This window comes from Erpetoichthys calabaricus, chromosome 3 (genome assembly GCF_900747795.2).
Source record: "Erpetoichthys calabaricus chromosome 3, fErpCal1.3, whole genome shotgun sequence".
Classification (NCBI taxonomy): domain Eukaryota; kingdom Metazoa; phylum Chordata; class Cladistia; order Polypteriformes; family Polypteridae; genus Erpetoichthys; species Erpetoichthys calabaricus.
This window is the reverse complement of record NC_041396.2, coordinates 50,932,150-50,952,288: the sequence shown is the minus strand read 5'-3', so window position 1 is coordinate 50,952,288 and position 20,139 is coordinate 50,932,150. Positions and strand designations below refer to the sequence as shown.

The following is a 20,139-nucleotide window of genomic DNA, read 5'->3' as shown; positions in this document are numbered from 1 at the left end:
TGCACTGTTCAAACATACATGTTACCTACTGTAGGTATTGGCTTCAAAAGCTTTGTTGTGAAAAACTGAGATTTGGAACTTTGTGTTATTTGTGCATCTTTATTTTGTAAAGATGTTATTTATTTTTGCTCATTTTTTATTTTATTATTTGGAAATAGCACAATTTGCACATTATATTTTTGTCTGTCTTATTACAACATTTCTAAAAAATAAATAATTTATTATGATCAAACAGTTACTCAGTACTTGAGCAGTCTTTTCACCAAATACTTTTTTACTCTTACTTGAGTAATTTTTTGGATGACTACTTTTTATTTCTACTTGAGTAATATTATTTTGAAGTAATGCTACTCTTACTTGAATACAATTTTTGGCTACTCTACCCACCTCTGGATGGAGGTGGAAGGCATCTGTTAACATTATTTATGAGTTAGCTGCCTGTGGTAGCTCATAAATTCAGTGAGTTACTGGCTTGGCACAAAAATAAAACACCAATCAATAGAAACAGTAGCAGAAGTAGCAGTAGTTTTAGACCACCTCAGTGCTGACGATATTATTGGTGGTCACGTGAAAGAAGAATGAAACCTGTCACGGTTATTTGTGCAACCTTAGGTGGCTGAGGATTCCAATCCTATAACCATGATAGTCTGCCCATCTAGCTCTGTGAAGAGAACTACTTGTATTCTGTTTTGCGCATTGTATTTACTCCATTTTTTGACACCCATTACACTCCCAACCTACCTGTGAAGGGGGTCTTCTCTCTGAATTATCCTTCCCAAGATTTCTTCCATTTATTTCCTACAAAGTTTTTTTTGTAGTTTTTTTCTCGTCTTCTTACAGGGTAAAGCGTAGGAGGCTCTCAAAAAACGAGGCTCATTAAAGCCCATGAGACATTCCTTGTGTGATTTAGGGCTATACAAAAACTAAGTTTTTTGTTGTTGTTGAAACAATAAGGGCAGGAAGTTCCACATAAATAGCAATGAATTAAAGAAGATCACATTAAAAGATCATAGCCTTTACATTTCAAAGTTTATTATTTTGTCATCATATGTTGTTAAATATTAATTTCTGTAAGAGGATTTGTTTTGCCGGCATGTTCGCATCGCTTGTGTATTAGCGGTGGGAGGAAAAGTAAAAGGGATACCGTTTTGCCGATTTTAGCGCCTAAGCGACTTTGTCTTTCTTCTGAGGTTTAGTTTTGCTGATGTGCTGACCCCGCTTGTGTTATTAGCGGCTAAACGAGTTTTCTGTTTCCTCGGTGGCGGAGCCCTTACCCTGACTTCACCTCTCACTTCCGGGACGGACAGACCCACATACTTCCACGTGTAGACATTTATATATAAGATAAATCGTCTATTTGGTGTGGTTTGGTCGGCACTTCTAGAGTTCAATTCTAAGGACCGTCTGGTTCAGTTCACAGCTGGCTGGGTGGTCTGCACATTCTTCTGTTGTCTTTAGGAGTTTCCATCCAGATGTGCTTGTTACATTGATCGGTACATCTAAATGTGATACACCTTTTGGAGAAGATGGCGGTTCACTTTAAAATGAGTGATAAAAATTGGGAGATGAATTGGGAGATGGGCAAAAATCTTAGACAGAAAACAGGACATGGTCAGAAAAGAGGAAGTCAAAAATGCCAACACAAAATTCAAAAGTCAGTAGTCAAAAAGAATGATACCAAATGTCAAAAGCCAAGCAAAAAATAAGATCCTCTGTTTAGTTGCTATGTCTTTTGTGAAAGAAACTCTTTCTGAATATATCGAAAAATATCTCAAAGCTAGAGTGCCATTCCTAGTGCATAGCCATCTTATATATGGAGATTGTATGATGATGTCAAACATCACAACACCCGTGAACACGTGATTAGTAAACAGTGTTATGGTTAAAACAGCATTGACTCCTCCATGTGGTATGAGACAACCATATTGGAATTACTGTGAGGAGAAATTTGGACCAAGAGTTACAAAGCACTCACCAGAGACATGGTCACAAAAATATGAAGGGTTCAGAACCAGGTGGACAACAAGATCAAGACACTAAATTCAAAGGACAAAGCGAAAATTAAATTTGAGGAATAAAAAGAATTTGAGAACTTGAAATGATATTAATTATCGCTAAGTTCTTTGCAAGATTCATCAAATGTATCCACTGAGGGATTGCCAGTGATGTGAAATCCACCATAGGTATAATATCATAGCCTGCGATGTCGAGTATGATTGAATCATTTACTTTGTAGCAAGGATACAGGAGTTCAGGTTATTGACTGAACACTGCATGGGAATTTAGAAAACTTGTTGAATTTTTACAGGCACTTGAGGTGACGGCTAAGCTTGGAGGTTCTTGCTTGGTAAGACTCTCAGGCAGGAAAGACAGAAACAAGGACGGAGCTATTGGAGAATTGCACCGCGGTCATCCGTTGTTCTGAGATGGCCATCCAGAATTTGAATGAACAGATAAACATCTATGGAGGAAAGTATTTGAGGCTTCTACATAAGGCTCAGTTGTTCTCGGGTCGACCCTGCTTTTCTTTTTTTTTTTGGGATAGCGCTGAGCTGATTATTCCCTGGATTCAGGTTAACCTCACCTAAAATAATAGAACTGGACATTGTTCCTTGTATCATCACTGCATTTAATTATTCTTTTTAATATTTGTATCAATGTCTCTCTTTGTGAATGTTCAATACAGGGGGGAAAAAGTAGTAGCTTGTTTCGAGAGGTTGAGCGTCTGTTGGAAAAAGGGGCCATTAACAGTGCACACTATCACATTTTAAGTGTTGCTGTTCGTGTCAATATCTTGGATAGTAAAAATGTGTTTCTTTCTAATAGACTGCTCTTAGTGTCATTGTGTTCAGATTAGTTGCAGTGGAGGAATGCAATCAGCGACTTATAGAGTTTGATGCTGGCAAACCTCCTGAACGTCATCCATCTCCCCAATGGCTATGAAGTATAGCTGTCGCTTCTTTTAAAGGCCAATCGTTAAAACGTGCCGCTAGACAACAACACAAACCAGATATTAATAAAAATAACCTTTGCTAATTCAAGTTAAAATAATATTTAAAATATAAAAATGAAATCCTTCACATAAAAAAACACGAACTGGACAAAATTATACATATAAAATGCCCTAACACAAAATGAATATTTCATGAAATTAGTATGCTCAGTATGCCCAAAGACTAAATATATGGACAGCTTACTTTAAATTCTTCAGAAATACTGAGCCAGTACTAACATTACAGCCTCTGGAAGGTAAATAGGTTTTAGAAATAAAGTTCAATCAAACAAGTTTAAATGTTTTTAACAAGAAACCTGAAAGTCAAGACTCATCAGTACGTTTTCAAATACATCATTGTTTGACAAGAGAATTTATAACTGTAATTAAATAACAATGCAACATTGAACTTAATGGTCTTCTAAAGGTTTTTGTTAAATCTGGTGGCTGTTGTTGTTTAAAGATAGCCATTGTCCCTATGTTTTATAAGCTTTAACAAATTATAGTCCATTCTGCTAACATAGCTAGGGCAATAAACTAACCAAAAGTACTAATAAAAAATGTAACATAATATTTTTCTCCTTTTCAGCACCAGGAAATATATCGTATCTTATCGACTTCGAAATCACAGTTTCTGACATGGATATGTTAACCCAGATCAAAGCATTTTTGGATAATCTTACAAATAATCCGCTTGTGCTCAACACCAGTGCAGGCCGTGTGGAAATTGAAGACACTGCAGTTACAACAGGTTAGCCAGTCAACTCAATTAGTAAGCCCACCTTTTGGATGCTGCATGCTTATTGTCAGAAATGGCACCTTTGCCAAAGTGATAACTGGATAAACAATCATCTTAACTATGAATCCAAATGCAAGGCTATTAGAATGACCAGACACTGTGCACAAGTGGCTCAGAGGTATGGGCAGTTGCCATGTCCCCTCTGTCTCAAATTTCTCTGAAAGCAAAATTATGAATACTAGACCTTGATTCTATTTAAATGACTATGACAGGTAATGAAAGAAAGATTCTGCTTATTAGTTGGTTTGTAGGTCATTGCCCATCTTACTTTACTTCTGCTTATAGTGTGTGTAGAGGGCATCTCAGACACAACTGCACCAGACACAAGTCCCAGGTCTTTTATTAGATTCAATACCTCTTTAATGAAGTAGAAAATACCTTATTTTCCCACCCTTCCTTCCTTCCTTCCTTCCTTCCTTCCTTCCTTCCTTCCTTCATTTTTTCTTTTCTTTTCCCCTCCACCTCCACACCTGGTGAGCATTGTCATTCTCTGCTCCTGACTTTGACTCCCCTGGGTCAAGTGGAACCTCCTGCTGACAGGAGAGCCTCCTCCCAGCAGCACCCCATCAGCAGCACATATGCACCATAACAGAGCTAACCTCCAGAAATATAACTCCCATGCAGTCCTGCAGATCTCCAAATGGGAGCTCTGCGAGAGGGATGCTGCCACCCCATGTACTGAGGGAACCTGTGGAACCTAGAGCCCATCTCCCTCCATCCTTCCATCATGCTGGAACCCCTATGGTTAAAGGGAAGTATAACTAACCCAGTCAGGGCACCAATCCATCCATATTATCCATGCATTATTGGGGCCTCCTGGCTAGGTAAGGGAACATTATTGATCCCAACCCATGATGCCAACCAATCCATGTCCTCCTATACAGGTGTTACATTCATTTAGTTTTTCATCAACATTTTCATTCATTCCTTCAAAATTGTCCTGAGGGACTGGGGCTTACCTCAGTAGATGTCATCAATGTTGAAGGCCAGCAAGACCTCAGATCATCTTTAAGAGATAAATCCTGCTACTAGCCTTGGTACATGTTGACTAGGCGTGAATTATTCTGAGAAGCCGTACTGTCTTCTAGAAATTCATTGAGAGCACAAAACTAGATTTTGCAGTTTTCAACATTCAGCGCTGATTGGTTGTGAATCAGGAAACATTCACTATAAGCCGCAAGTGTGCAAAACTAGTAATTTACACAATTTTATAGACATGAGCTAATCTTTGACCACTAACTACAGTAAATCAGCACCATATGATGCCCCTTTTAGGTTCAGGCTCAAAACTGTATTTATTTTACTGTAACAGTTACTGGCAAGTATCAGAAAATTTAGTTTGACTTCATTTTAAAAAATGTACATTTTGTGTTTCCTCTCTGCCAGTGTGTACCTCTGAAGGCAGCAGCATGCAGTGCAGTTGTGAAGATGGCTACAGTTGGACTGCTGACCAGTGCCACTCATATGAATCATGTCCAGGCAGCAATGTCTGCAGCTGCATCAGACTTCAGCACTCCAGTGTGCCATATTGCCAGAAACTGCTTCCAAGTAAGGAATGTTTGTTAGACGAGTTTGCTTTAAAGCTCCCATATAACAGATTAAAAGAAAAGAATGACCTAGTTGGATGAGAAGTTCAGCACTTTGAGGAAGATGAATGCTGTCATTGTTCTGTTTACTGTTATCCAGTTTCAGCCTAACTTTGGAACCTCTCTGTTTCTGTATTTCTAATAGACTTGTGAATGTTGCATGGCTATGTATGTTTTGTGTTTGTAAAATTACATGACCTCCAATGAGAAGTGATTTAAAAGATCCCTTGTGCTGTATGTTTATTACGATTAATATTGCAAATATAATCACAAAAACTTAACTTTGGAGCATGAAACCCAAAGCACTTCACAGATACAGTTGCGTTGATACTTCCAATCACGATGTACTGGAGGAGGAAGTGTCACAAAACTAGGCCCGAAATGTGCATACCCAACTTTCCTCAGAAAACGTGGGTTTTATTAAAGAAAATTTTTGACGGGAGAACTTGCATCTGATTATGGCCGCTCTGACCCATGGGTCTACAATATTTCCGAGAAAATGAGAAATGCTGCCCTTCTTGACACAAGGCCATTGTCCAGATGTTTTCACCTCACTCTGTGTGCAGATGCACTCACACCCAGCTGCTGCCAATTCTGAGCAAGCGCTGCACTGGTGGCAACCCGATTCTGTAGCTGACTCCTCAAGAAGAGACGGTCCTGGCATTTGCTGGACACTTTTAGCTGATCATTTTGTGCCAGGGCCAAACTGAGTGAAAAAGGGTTTTTTATATGCTAATAAAACTCTTTGCAATGAACTAATATGCATCTGATCACTCCGCACAATCATATAAAAACAATGTGAATTGCCACCACGGAAAGTGAAGCCGCAAATTTTGCAAAACACAACATCTGCGTCACTGACAAAACTTTTGGCCATGCCTGTATGTTCTACCGGTAAAACAGATTGAGTAATACAAAGATGCTAAGATATTTCATGGAACCAAAAACAGATGGGACAAATAGTCATATATTAAAAGTAATTAGAGATAACAACATCATAAATGAAAGTATAAACTGAGCCAAAAAAGACAACTTGGAAACAACAGGAAAATTGACTTGAATGTGATAAAAACTGAGCCCCACCCTTGGAAACATGAATGCCATAGTATTCCTATTAAACTAAGACCTCTGCAAGGTTTACATGCTGCTATTAAACACTCTAATATCTAAAAATATGTATTTGTCTTCTTCCAAAAGGTGTAAGAGTGGCATATTGATACAGCACCAAATGCTGCCTCACAGCTCTAAGGACCAGGGTTCAAATCCAAGACTTGTTTCCTGTTTTGTGCAGTTTGTATATTTTCTGTGTGGTTCTTATTACAAAATGTTTGTGATATAAAATGCAGTCTCAGGTCACCTAAAGCACATGAAAGCTTACAAAGAACATAAGAATTTTGACAAACGAGAGAAGAACATTCTGTCCATCAAGCTTAGTTTAGTTTAGCTATGTGCTAAGCTGTCCCAAAAATTGGTTACATTTCTATGCAGGAGTAACATTTAAAATTAGATCATTTTATTGATTGAGTGTGTAAAGCATAAAAAGTAATAGGTGATCATAGCTTCATATCTGTGAAGTCCAAGTATTATTGATAGTCCATGTTATTAGCGGGGTCACAGAATATGCCTGTGCATTGGCCTTAATAATGGCATCACCAATACAATTCCTCATTGACTGGTCGTCTTTCAAGTGTTCCCCATAAATGTTTACTGTGAGAAAAGACACAAAACAACGTAAAAGAGTTGGGGATCCACCCCATATACTTGAAAACTGCTGGTTATGTAAATACACCTTTACTGACAGGAGTCCAAAACAGAATTGAAGAGTTTCACAAAATGACTGAGATATGTAATCAGAAAACAGGAAGTGATGTAATGGTAGAGTGGCATCATGGGACAGGATATGATATCAGAAATAGGTGGGGTCTTGGGACCGGATATGACATCAGGAGTAGGTGGGTTCTTAGAACCGGAACAGGAAGTATGCTAGATTGTGTTCTGGGAATTGGAAGTGGTGTTAGGTTGAGGGTTCATTGGTTGTTCTGTAGGAGGAGAGGACAAAGCGTCAAAGGACAGCACCAAACCCTGGTCCGGCGGAAAAATGCACTTGTTTGAGCCTATAAACTGTCTCCTTATCGCACGTGTGTGACAGTGCCAAAATAATCCAAACACACCAAAGCCAGTACAAAGACTCAGTAGCAATCTCAACCCTCCTCATTTACAATGAGAAAAAATAAATAAAGTCACCATCCTTCCATAAAACACTTTCTACTGTCAAACCTACTCTGTGTAAATGAATTTATATTCATTCTATGACCTGAAGCTGTTTTTTTTAATTTAATTTCACTTTAGGTGACCTGTGCAATATAAATTCTGCTCCATCAAATCTCACTAAACAATTTGACTGTCCTCCTGGTCAAAATGGAGTTATCATTAAAAAGTGCAATGATGGGATTTGGGAAACGGTGACAGACAGCTGCATTTTGTCCAAAGTACAGGATCTTCTGATCTCATCTCAGGTAATTTCCACATTCTGAAAACCAGAGGTGTGTTTAATCAGGTTGGATGAGTATGATTACATGAAAAGACCACACATACACACACTTTCTTATAAAATGAAAGGTGTGCCTATAAGTAAGTCATACAAGTAGCAGATACACATTAATGAATGCCCTTAAATCTGGCAATAAAAACACTACATCCGTTTCCTGAAAGCAACTACTGCTGTCTATCAAAAATATAAGAATCATTATAGTAATGAAGGAGTAGGCACATACTTGCACAGTTGTTCTTTCCTTTGCTTCTTCCTGCAAAGATTTTAATATTGAGGATGTTAGTCATGGACTTTTAGTGCCGCTGCCATACAGATGCAGCATTCTGGGGTCTGCATTGTATGGAAGAATAATTTTAAGGTAACAGAGCATTCATCTTAAAGAAATAGCATAAAGGATCAATAAATGTCAGAAACCAGATAAACATCAACTGAGCAACAAAATGCACTGAAAGCTGACTAAGAGATGACTAAAAAGTCCTGTAAAGAACCAGAATGGACAGTTGTAATAAGCACAGAAATATCAAGGGCGGTGGCTCAACTGAAAGGTATAAGAAGAAGCAGAATATAATATAACCAACTTTTATTTACAAACCAACCAGAGTAAAATGCATTGATTGACACTGCAGGTAAATTCAATATTTTATAAAATGAACCTCTAGTCTTTTTATCTCTGATTATTCTGACCAGGCTGTAACAGACTGCTTTTGATGAATGCTCCCTCTAAGGCATTTTGCCGAGGAGGAATTAAAAAGATACAATGAATAGCTTTTCTCCTACCTGATTACTGATTTGTCCTGTTAGGGGATGTTTCTTTCTTTAATGAGATGTTAAATTTCTACCACAATTATGTCACTGACTGAACGCATTTTGGCAGCTCTGCCTGTAGGTATTCCTCCCATACCCTCACAAGTTGTTAGATTAATTGTGGATTCCAGATTGGCCCCTGTGTGACTGTGGCAGTGTGTGTCAAGTCGGCCCTGTAGGTTTCCGCCCTTCATAACCCCAAATTGAGTTAAGCAGGTTTGAGGATGTTACATTATGTTATGTTATGAATGTCCCAATGCCATCCTGAATATTGAATTCTGTTATGTTGTGTTTGTAATGCCGAGATGCTGACTGGTTTTTCCAATGTCATAATTCGAGCATTAAAGTTATTTCATTTTTAAATTATTGTGTCGTCATCATAGGCAAACATCACCATTAATATCATAATCTTAAAACTCCAGAGGTTTCAAGGTGTTTGACTAGTAATATATTCTGATCACAGCACCAAGCAAAATCAAAATGTCATTGCCCTCTACATATGACAATAAAACAATGTGCCAGTGCATGATGTTAAGTCTCTCCTGCCCTAACCTAACACTTAAGGGAAGTCACCCTGAGAAGTACATATCCCTAAATTACCAAAGCTTTGTTATTTTAGAGCTTTTTGCTGTCTCCTTGGAAACAGTTCCCAGAATGCTTCACAGCTCGCATGTTGGTGACATCTGCGAAGCAACAGCTTAAAGATCATCCTCAGTGGTTCCAGGTTATCTGAGTTTGACAAAAAATTCTTGTTTTACTGTGGTTAAAAAACTTATTTTTGCCATTCTTGGTTATTGAATCTTTTGTTCTTTGACTTTGATTTGCGGTTCTCATTGTGGTTTTCAAGCTCAATTGTGTTTTCTCCCAGTATTGACCCGTGCCTGTTTTTTGACTAAAATTCTCTTGGTCATTTTTCATTTTTTCTTTTACTGTCTCTCATGAGTCAGTACAGCTGAAGGTGAAGTTCAAAAAGGACAGAAATAAGGTCATTATCTAGTAATACCTACAATGCAAAAAAAAAAAATACTACAGTTTGTGGATTGCATCCACAAACTTGGAAAATCGAGAGTAAATGACGCTGACATTTTAAACCATCACAGTGATGACATCCCTCGTCACTCCTGACCATTTTGCCTAGCAGCAGCATACTGTATTATTCTTCAAAAGAACTGTATAATAATGGCATTGCCCACACGAAAAACAAAAATGGTATTGTGGCAGAACATGATTTAATTTTAACAATGTTAAATACACATCGAATCAAGAAAAAAAATGAAACAGTTAAATTTTACAGTCTCCAAAACACTCAAACAGTGTCTTATCTATTATTTGGACTAAAGATAGGTTTTTAAAAATTGATATATTTACAAATAAACACCACAACATGACAGAGAGCAGTTCTATAGGCATTTGCTCCATTCTTTGGATGAATATCTGTTGGTGTTTGGTTAACAGAGATGTGATAAGATTGGTACATCAAAGTTAGTAGAACAGCCACTCTGTTTCTTATGACCATTTTTATATTGCCTTGAAATTATGTGACCACCAGGGGCAATCATCTATTTGACCTTCATAGTCCAGGCTGGTTTCTTGGGTTCTTTGATTAGCTTCTAAATAAAATTAAAAAATAAATAAATAAATAAAGGTGACACTGTTCTGATTCCTCCCTGAAAGAGAAAATCTGGCTTTAAGAGGTCTGGACTTCTCCTCGTCCCCCATGGTGGGCTTCCAGTTTACAGTATATCAAATGAGGTGGTGGAGCAGCCTGTAACAGATGTGCACATTTAATGTGTAGGCCTAATATCACAATTTTTCCCACTGCCTTAACAATGATCTCTTTGGCTATTGCTATTATAAACACTTTGTTTCCAAATATATATTGTAAATTCTGACAAAAGAATAAAATGAAGTGTTCGGTTTCATAGCAAACCCCCATTTAACTGCAATCAATGAGAAAAGAAGAAAAAACAGAAACCCTGTAGAGTCATATTCATGGCTCATTCTCAGCATGTTGGGAGTGCTTCCAAGGCTGAAGGAGTGTTGTGCTTAGATGCTGGTTTCTTCAATGAATGCCAGCGTCTTCTAGTCCAGGCTATTCTTACATATCAGCTGGAGTGAAAGGGGCTGGAGCTTCCAATGAGGAGGCAGAGGTGACATTATGGTCTCCACAGGTTTTAGATTTACAATGTTAGATCCAATATCACCCCACTATCCTTCCTTACCATATATCATACCACACATATATATATACACACACACTACCAGTTAAAATTTATAGAATACCTCAGTTTTTTCAGTTTTTCTTCAAATTTAATCAGTTGAAATGCAATGAATGATTTAAAATGGTGAAAAGGTAAGCAGTAAACTACCAGAGTTTTAAATGTAAAGTTTAGGTTAGCAAAAACTGAAAAAAAGGAAATTTCAGAATATTATAAATGGGCCTTCTTCAGGGAACACCTAATAGGTTACAATCTACAGATGTTCTGCAACAATTAAAAGTAAATTAAGCCTTGCAAGTTGAAGCAAACAATTTGCACAAGTGTCCCAACCTCTGTTGATTACTTAAAAATCTCTGTCTGTCTTACAGCTGAGTTGGAGCAGACTGTGGACAATATTCCAATGATAATATAATGATAAGATAATGGCAAGAAAACAACAGTTAAGAAATGAAATGAGACAGAGCATTATTACCCTTAGAAGTATAGGCCTTTCATTTAGAGGAATTGCAAAAAAAAAAAAAATCAATGTATCAATGAGTACAGAGTCCTACACAATCCAAAGGAAATTGGAACCTAGAAAAAGTCACAACCCAACCCAAAAGACAAGTTTCTGAGGGTCACCAGCTTCAAGTACCAGCTCCAAGCACAGCTTAACAGTGGTTGAAAAAAGCAAGTCTCAGTTTCTACTGTGAAGAGGAGACTTTGTCCAGTGTGCAGTAATCCACAGCTGGTATTTCAAGGCCCAATTTGTCCATTAAGTAATGGCTTTCTTATTGCCACTCACCCTGTCAAACCTGCAGCACAAAAGTCACTTAGTGTCATGTCTATACCCAGTGTACTGTTTTTTTTACTAAATGGTGTTAAAAGCTGAGCTGAAACTGATGAAGGTAGTCCTATGTTTGTGTCTTTCTGTCCAGATGGAATTACAACAATGTGTACAGTAATGGAGGCTACACCATCTGTGAAACAATATCACATGATACAATATGCAGTCTGTCAGCGATGACCAACAGCTTAACTGTATTATTACACTGCTGACTTTTTATATTATATCCTGACTTTGGTCATAGTTCAGCGTTGCTCAGACACAACCAATAGAATGCCATATATCATTCAAAAGTTAAAAGTGCAATAGCGCCCCTTCCAGTGCTCATTTTGTAGGATGTCCCTGTGCTCCCCGTTCACTGCTAAGACATGGAAACTGAAAGTGCACTTTTTCCGTGGTCATATTTGAAAACAGGAGCCAAAGAAATCTCTGCTTTCAAACCAAACTGAGTAATTGATCAAGAAGGACCTTGGTTAAGCAGGTGACCAAGAACTCAATGGTCTCTCTAACAGAACTTCAGAAATCCTCTGTGGAGATGGAAGAATTTGTCAGAGTGAAGGCAATATCAGCAACACTCCATTAATCTGGTGTTTATGGTAGAGGGGCTGATGGAAACCAATTTAGAAGCAAAAGGCATATGATGACAGTTTAAAATACTCTGAGAGCATGAGGAGCAAGATTCTCTGATCTAATGAAACAAAATTTGAATTTGGGAAGAACTCCACGCATTATGTCTGGTGCAGACCAGGTACTGTTAATCACCTGCCTTATAGCATCCCTACAATGAAGCATTGCGATGGCAGCATCACATTATGAGACAGCAACAGGTCAGAATTCATGGAAGGCAAGTCCAGAGAGGACCTGAAAGAAAACCTTGTCCAGAGTCCAGACTGTTGTGACAGTTCACCTTCCATCAAGACAGTGATCCAAATACAGCCAGCATACAGCCAGCACAATGTTGAAGTCGCTTAGGAACAAGTTTCGGACTGTCCTTAAGGGATTCAGCCAAAGTCCAGACTTAAACCCCATAGAACATCTGTGGAGAGACCTGGAGGTGACAGTTTTAGAGATACATCTCATTAAATCAAATGGAGTTTGAGAGCATCTGCCAGGAAGAATGGGATAAACTGTCAATATCCAAGTGTGAAAAGCTCATTGAGACTTACGCAGGAAGACTTGAAGCTGTAACTGCTGCCAAAGGGGATTTTACAAAGAACTGAATACTTATATGTCCATTTTGGATTTTTTGTACATTTGCAAACCTTTCTGAAAACAAGTTTTCACTTTGTCATTATGGCTTATTGAGTGTTGATTGATGGACATAATTGGCAAATTTATCCATTTAAAATTAACCTTACAACACAATAAAGTGTGCAGAAAGTGAAGGGGTCTGAAAAGTTATGGAATGCACTGTATGCGTTTTAGTTTGGATATTAACTTCTTCACATACACACAAATTCATAAATATAAAGATACTGTAAAGCCATAATGCTTATTAAGATTTAAGTAAAACCACAGCCAGTGAGTTATTTTATAGTTCTTTGTTAAATGTCTTACAGTCTATTTAGGCCATTTGGCTTAATAGTGCATGTCTAGTGGATCTGGAATGGTGTCTTTAAAGTACCGTAGGCCCAGCCTCTCAAATCACTTTGTGATGATACAAGTTAGTAAGAATGGGCAATGACCATTAAGACATATCAGCAGTGATGGATTTAGGTACAGGATACGTGGGCAGCCACCCAGAGTGGTATCTTTCTGGGGTTGACATGGGGTGGCAAATATTTGGAAAGGTGATTACACCTGGTGGTCAGTCCATTACGGGTGCTTTTTAAGTGGCACATGCACTCTGAAAAGTCTGCATTATGTGCACAGGGTGATGCTAGTTATGAAAATAAAGGGATGAATGCTCCGGACACCGAGAGGAACTCCCACGATCACTGAAATATAGTAATACTGTTTGTACAGGTAAATCCCACAAAATGTACACCCAGGGATGCTGTTTATGTAAATGATGGGGTGCACTCTGCAGACACTGAGGGGGATAAGGTCTAATACAGATTACCAGTAAGGACACCAAGTGGAGTTGTCCCCGTCCCCCAGCCTAGGGCTCCAAATGGGCTATGACCACCACTGCATGTCACTATGATTTTCTTTAGTATTAGCATATTGTTGATGGTCTTGAAGCAGACGAATTCTACAGCAAATGCAAGAATCATGTTGAAACTGCATGAGAATTCGTCTTAAAGTTGATTAGTGGATGTTTTGAGTGTGCCATCAGGTCCAGCAGCCTTGCGCGTGTTCACTTTTAACAGAGATCACCTCAGCTCATCTTGCGTATCAGTCAGTGAACTAATACTTACTTACTTGCACAAATCTGTGCTGCAGATAAATAACTAATAATATATTGATCTTATTTAATAACATGTTTGTTTCTTTTATCAGGATTTAAAAAGTGGAAACATTTCAACATCTTTGTTAAATCAGTTTGTTGAGAAAGTAAACTCCACTGCCTCATCATTGAAAAGCAACATTACACAGTCTCCAGCCACCATTTCTACTCTGGTTGATATCCTGAGCACCATTTCAGTTGCATCAATAAATAAAACCATTTCACCTAATGTACTACAGGTAAATTACATTTTATTTTATTTATTTATTTATTTTCTAAAATCAATGTCTTCCTGGTATAGTATAGTAGAGGTTGTGGTGAATTCATCCAAAGGTTGTTTGTATGTTGATAATGTTACCAATATGCTGTAAATGTGTCAAAAACCTTTTGACCTCATGAGGGTGAAACAGTGATGCTAAATAAATGGCAATCCAGTGATTTCCAGCATGAGCACAGTATTCAGAAAAGAACAACTTTATTCTAGCGGACTTGACATTGGCCTTTTATGGTACAGTATCATTCGGATTATGTCGTTGCAGTCAGTGCAGCACAGAGATACTCTCGACCTGGGCAAGTCATTTTTTTTGCTATTCTAGATAGATTCCATGACTACATATAATCAGTTGCAATTATTGTCGAGTTAAAGGTGGGCTTGAAAATCGGACAGGTAGATAGAATGCCCTTCCATTTATGAACTTAATGTTAAATTAATATGAAAAAGATTTGTTGAAGCATCTATTAGGGCCCATTTATACTCCATGCTCAGAATGCGTACGCACCCACATCATGGCTGCCACGCGTTCCCAGCATTCATTTGATGCGTCCTCTGAGCAGGTTCTCAGAAATTAACATGACATGTGCACAAGTTGCAGTACCAGCAGAAAGTTGGGGGCGCAGAGTGATAAAAATTGGAATGTGTCATCAGAGTCTCTGGTTACTATCTACATGTGACAGAAAGCCGCTTTGCGGATCCTACAGGATTGATGTGCGCGCTTTGATGTTTGATAAATGGTTCAATGTGGTGAAGCAAAATGCCAACATACAGATGCATTCATGGTGCTTTTATATTTAAGTGTCACATATTCCCGATCGTAATGACACAATATATTTTAAAAGTCTCACATATCATCTTTTGTGCCATTTTTTTTTCTGGGACTTCCTCCTCACCTGACAGCAGCAGCAAACAGCAATAGATCGCTACACACAACACCTTAAATTTACGATATTCTAACTCTCTGCACATTTAGAATCTTTAAATTTATAATTGATATCACTTTCATGATGAAATGCATTAAAGTATGTATGTTACATTTTACAGATAAATCGTTAATTTTGTTTAAATAATGAATACTATTAATAATTACACACATTGGGGTGACACGGTGGCGGAGCTGTAGCACTGCTGTCTCGCAGGGAGTCACGTCGCTGGTTCTCCTTGCTTGAAGTTTACATGTTTTCCTGCTGGGTTTCCTTCAAAAGATATGCAGATTTGGTGACACTAAAATGACGCTAGTGTATGCGAGTGCTTGTATTCACCTTGTGATGAGCTCATGCCCTGTCTAGGGATTGTTTCTACCTCGTGCCCAATGCTAGTTGTAATGGGCACATCCCTGGATTGATGGATTTAATCATTAAACATCCTTTTCAGAGATATTGCGGCAAGGTGTCTTTGGAATTTAATGGGTGTTCCAGGCAATTCACAACACAGCAAAGCCGAACCTGTTTCTCACTGTGATGATATCTCACACTGCCACCTGCTGGTTTTTTCCAGATTCACGTAAAATACGCGCACCAGTATAAACTGTACAACGCTTGCGTAACAGGAGCATCCGCTGGAGCATGTGTCACGTGAAGTATAAACCTGGCCTTAGACAGCATATTATGAACGTTGTTTTTTCGATATTTTAATTACGTATTAGGGTGGCATATCACAAACACTTTAGGCAAACATGTAGAAATGCAAACATTTGCAACAGTGGTATAAATTTTACAGGAATTTCTATCAGAAATATTCTTCATTTTAAAATTGGTTAGAGGTTAGTGCTGTATTCGGATTATTCCATAAAGTTATGCTTCGATGCATAAAGTAGGTGCAGCAATCATCAAAACTGCTATGATTTTTATTTTGTATAAGCAATTACTCACTTCTAAGATGAATGGCTTTGCTACCAGTAATGGAGTCAGTGATAATGAACTTCATAAACCAATTAGTAGGTTCATTAACCATTGAGCCTCTCACATGATACAATATGTAGTCTGTCAGCAATGACCAACAGCTTAACTGTATTATTACACTGCTGACTTTTTATATTATATCCTGACTTAGGTCATAGTTCAGCGTTGCTCAGACACAGCCAATAGAATCCCATATATCATTCAAAAGTAAAAGTGCAATAGCGCCCCTTCCACTGCTCATTGTGTAGGTTGTCCCTGTGCTCCCCGTTCACTGCTAAGACATGGAAACTGAAAGTGCACTTTTTCCGTGGTCATATTTGAAAACAGGAGCCAAAGAAATCTCTGCTTTCAAACCAAACTGAGTAATTGATCAAGAAGGACCTTGGTTAAGCAGGTGACCAAGAACTCAATGGTCTCTCTAACAGAACTTCAGAAATCCTCTGTGGAGATGGAAGAATTTGTCAGAGTGAAGGCAATATCAGCAACACTCCAGTAATCTGGTGTTTATGGTAGAGGGGCTGATGGAAACCAATTTAGAAGCAAAAGGCATATGATGACAGTGTAAAATACTCTGAGAGCATGAAGAGCAAGATCCTCTGATCTAATGAAACAAAATTTGAATTTGGGAAGAACTCCACGCATTATGTCTGGTGCAGACCAGGTACTGTTAATCACCTGCCTTATAGCATCCCTACAATGAAGCATTGCGATGGCAGCATCACATTATGAGACAGCAACAGGTCAGAATTCATGGAAGGCAAGTCCAGAGAGGACCTGGAAGAAAACCTTATCCAGAGTCCAGACTGTTGTGACAGTTCACCTTCCATCAAGACAGTGATCCAAATACAGCCAGCATACAGCCAGCACAATGTTGAAGTCGCTTAGGGACAAGTTTCGGACTGTCCTTAAGGGATTCAGCCAAAGTCCAGACATAAACCCCATAGAACATCTGTGGAGAGACCTGGAGGTGACAGTTTTAGAGACACATCTCATTAAATCAAATGGAGTTTGAGAGCATCTGCCAGGAAGAATGGGATAAACTGTCTATATCCAAGTGTGCAAAGCTCATTGAGTCTTACGCAGGAAGACTTGAAGCTGTAACTGCTGCCAAAGGGGATTTTACAAAGAACTGAATACTTATAGAGATGTCCATTTTGGATTTTTTGTACATTTGCAAACCTTTCTGAAAACAAGTTTTCAATTTGTCTTTATGGCTTATTGAGTGTTGATTGATGGACATAATTGGCAAATTTATCCATTTAAAATTAACCTTACAACACAATAAAGTGTGCAGAAAGTGAAGGGGTCTGAAAAGTTTTGGAATGCACTGTATGCGTTTTAGTTTGGATATTAACTTCTTCACATACACACAAATTCATAAATATAAAGATAAAGCCATAATGCTTATTAAGATTTAAGTAAAACCACATCCAGTGAGTTATTTTATAATTCTTTGTTAAATGTCTTACAGTCTATTAGAATTCTAGAGGAGTGGAAACTGTTTATGCTTTAGCCAGAAATTTTTTAAGAAAGTAAACAGATCAGTCACCATTGTTTTAGACACGTTTTAACGGAATATCACATTTTCTTTATTTTAAACACCTACTTATAGTTTATGATGGTAAGATCATCTATTATAATAGGAATAATGTCAAACTCTGTTTTTCTTTACAGGTGTTCTTTACTATAAAGTGATACCTTTAGGCTGTTGATTTTGTTTTATCTTTTATATATTTTAAGTTTAGTGACTCCTTTAAGTGTGGTCAATCGTAACATTTGTCTAATATGTATTTTCTTTCTTTCCATAGGGCTTTTTTGGCACTGTAGACATTTTAATTAGCCAAGAATCCTTTACATCATGGAATTCTTTGAACCAAAATACATCCGAGACAAAAAGTTCATCTTTGTTGCAGTCTGTGGAAATTTTTTCTAGATCACTTTCCACAAATTCTTCTTTCAACTTTAGTTCTCAAAATATTGATTTGAGAGCAAACATAGTCAATAATAAAAGTTACAGTGAAACATTTCAGAAGTTCCCCACTGCTGGAGATATAATCATACCAGAACCTGCTTTGGTTCAGCTGCCTCACAGTGCAGCCATTGTCAGCATTGCTTACCTCACCCTTTCACAAATACTTCCAAACAGGAGCAGCAGCAATTCCTCTGTGAACAGCATCATCATGACCACCACAGTTACAAATGGCAATATTTATAACATTTCATTAACTTTCCAAAAAAGCCAGGAGTCATGGGTTGATCCACTTTGTGCCTTTTGGAATTTTTCCCTTTTCAATAATAATGGTGGATGGGACGCTTCAGGATGTAAGGCGCAATCTTTGGGAAACAGCATTGTGTGTGTCTGTGAACATTTGACAACTTTCTCAGTCTTGATGTCACCTGAAACGGACTTCTCTTCTCCAGTACTGGATAACATTACTTATGTTGGCCTTGCCATTTCAATGGCTAGTCTCATTTTATGTCTCATCATTGAAGGAATTGTTTGGCACTACGTAACTAAAAATAAAACCTCCTATATCCGCCATATTTCCATCATCAATATTGCTTTCTCTCTGTTAATGGCGGATACTTGGTTTATCATTGGGGCTGCCATTGACAAGAGTATACCTGCATGCAGTGCAGTCACCTTTTTTACACACTTTTTCTATTTGTCCTTATTTTTTTGGATGTTATCATTAGCGCTTCTTCTTCTCTTCCGTATAGTAATGGTTTTTAAAGACATACCAAAATCCCACATGATGGCAATTGCTTTCTCTCTTGGATATGGATGCCCTCTTATTATAGCTGTTGTCACAATAGCAGTTACTGCTCCAAAGGACCAGTATAAAAGAAGCAATGCTTGTTGGCTCAGCTGGGAAAATTCAATGGCTCTCCTGGCATTTGTTATACCTGCCTTGATTATCATTGCCTTTAACCTGATTACTCTGTGTGTGGTTATCTTCATGCTACTGAGGCGCACGGTTGGAGACAATCCAAAATCAGATGAAAGAAACACACTGAAAGTTGTAGCTCGAAGTATTGGAATTTTAACACCCCTTTTGGGTCTTACATGGGGATTTGGTATTGGAACAGTTGTTGCCCCGAAAAATATAGGAATCAATATGGTATTTACGATACTCAACGCTCTGCAGGTAAGCAGGAATCTGAACGACCAGCATGTATAGTAAATAATCCAGCCACTCTGATTTAAGTGTGACTATACTGTCTATCTATCTATCTATCTATCTATCTATCTATCTATCTATCTATCTATCTATTGTCACAAACTCCACACAGAATCATAGCAAGGTTTGGGGCAGCCACCCGTATAATTGGTAACCTGGCTGCAAAGTCAAGAAATGAATACAGCACTGATGTGCACAAAACCGAGTTCAAAACAGAACTGAAGGTATAGGGAAAAGGTGGAGGCTTTTAAAGGGGAAGACAGGAAGTGAGATCAAAGGGGTCGGGCTCATGAAGGTCTTCAGCCATAGGCTCGAGCCCGGACGTGACATCACAGGGACCAGAGCCAGCAACTTTTTCTTCCATAGGCTCGGTCCTGGAAGTGACTTCAAGAGGGCCAGGTGGAATCTCCTGCGAATAATCTGCAGGAAAGGGAGAAAAAGAGTCAGTGCAGGGACTGTGGTCAGATATTGAGCTTGTCCGAGCCTCTCGGGGAGCTATTATAATTTAAATCCTGAACGCTATCATAATGATATTGTTATCAGTTTGAACTTTACACTATCTTTGCATGTCTTCTACATACACATCTCTAGGATCATGGCTTTGTATACCAACCTG

The 20,139-nt window shown here is 38.3% G+C and overlaps 1 protein-coding gene across 1 annotated transcript in view; it reads left to right on the top strand.

Moving 5' to 3' along the window:
• The first annotated feature begins 3,584 nt into the window (after positions 1-3,584).
• The window catches only part of LOC114648027 (adhesion G protein-coupled receptor F5-like), a 395,766-nt gene continuing 379,211 nt past the window's right edge, over positions 3,585-20,139 (top strand). The window contains exons 1-5 of the mRNA XM_028796807.2: positions 3,585-3,743; positions 5,178-5,339; positions 7,727-7,893; positions 14,220-14,405; positions 18,150-19,490. Coding sequence (XP_028652640.2) covers positions 3,632-3,743; positions 5,178-5,339; positions 7,727-7,893; positions 14,220-14,405; positions 18,150-19,490 — 1,968 coding nt within the window. The 5' untranslated portion in view covers positions 3,585-3,631. The remainder of the gene's footprint in view (positions 3,744-5,177; positions 5,340-7,726; positions 7,894-14,219; positions 14,406-18,149; positions 19,491-20,139) is intronic.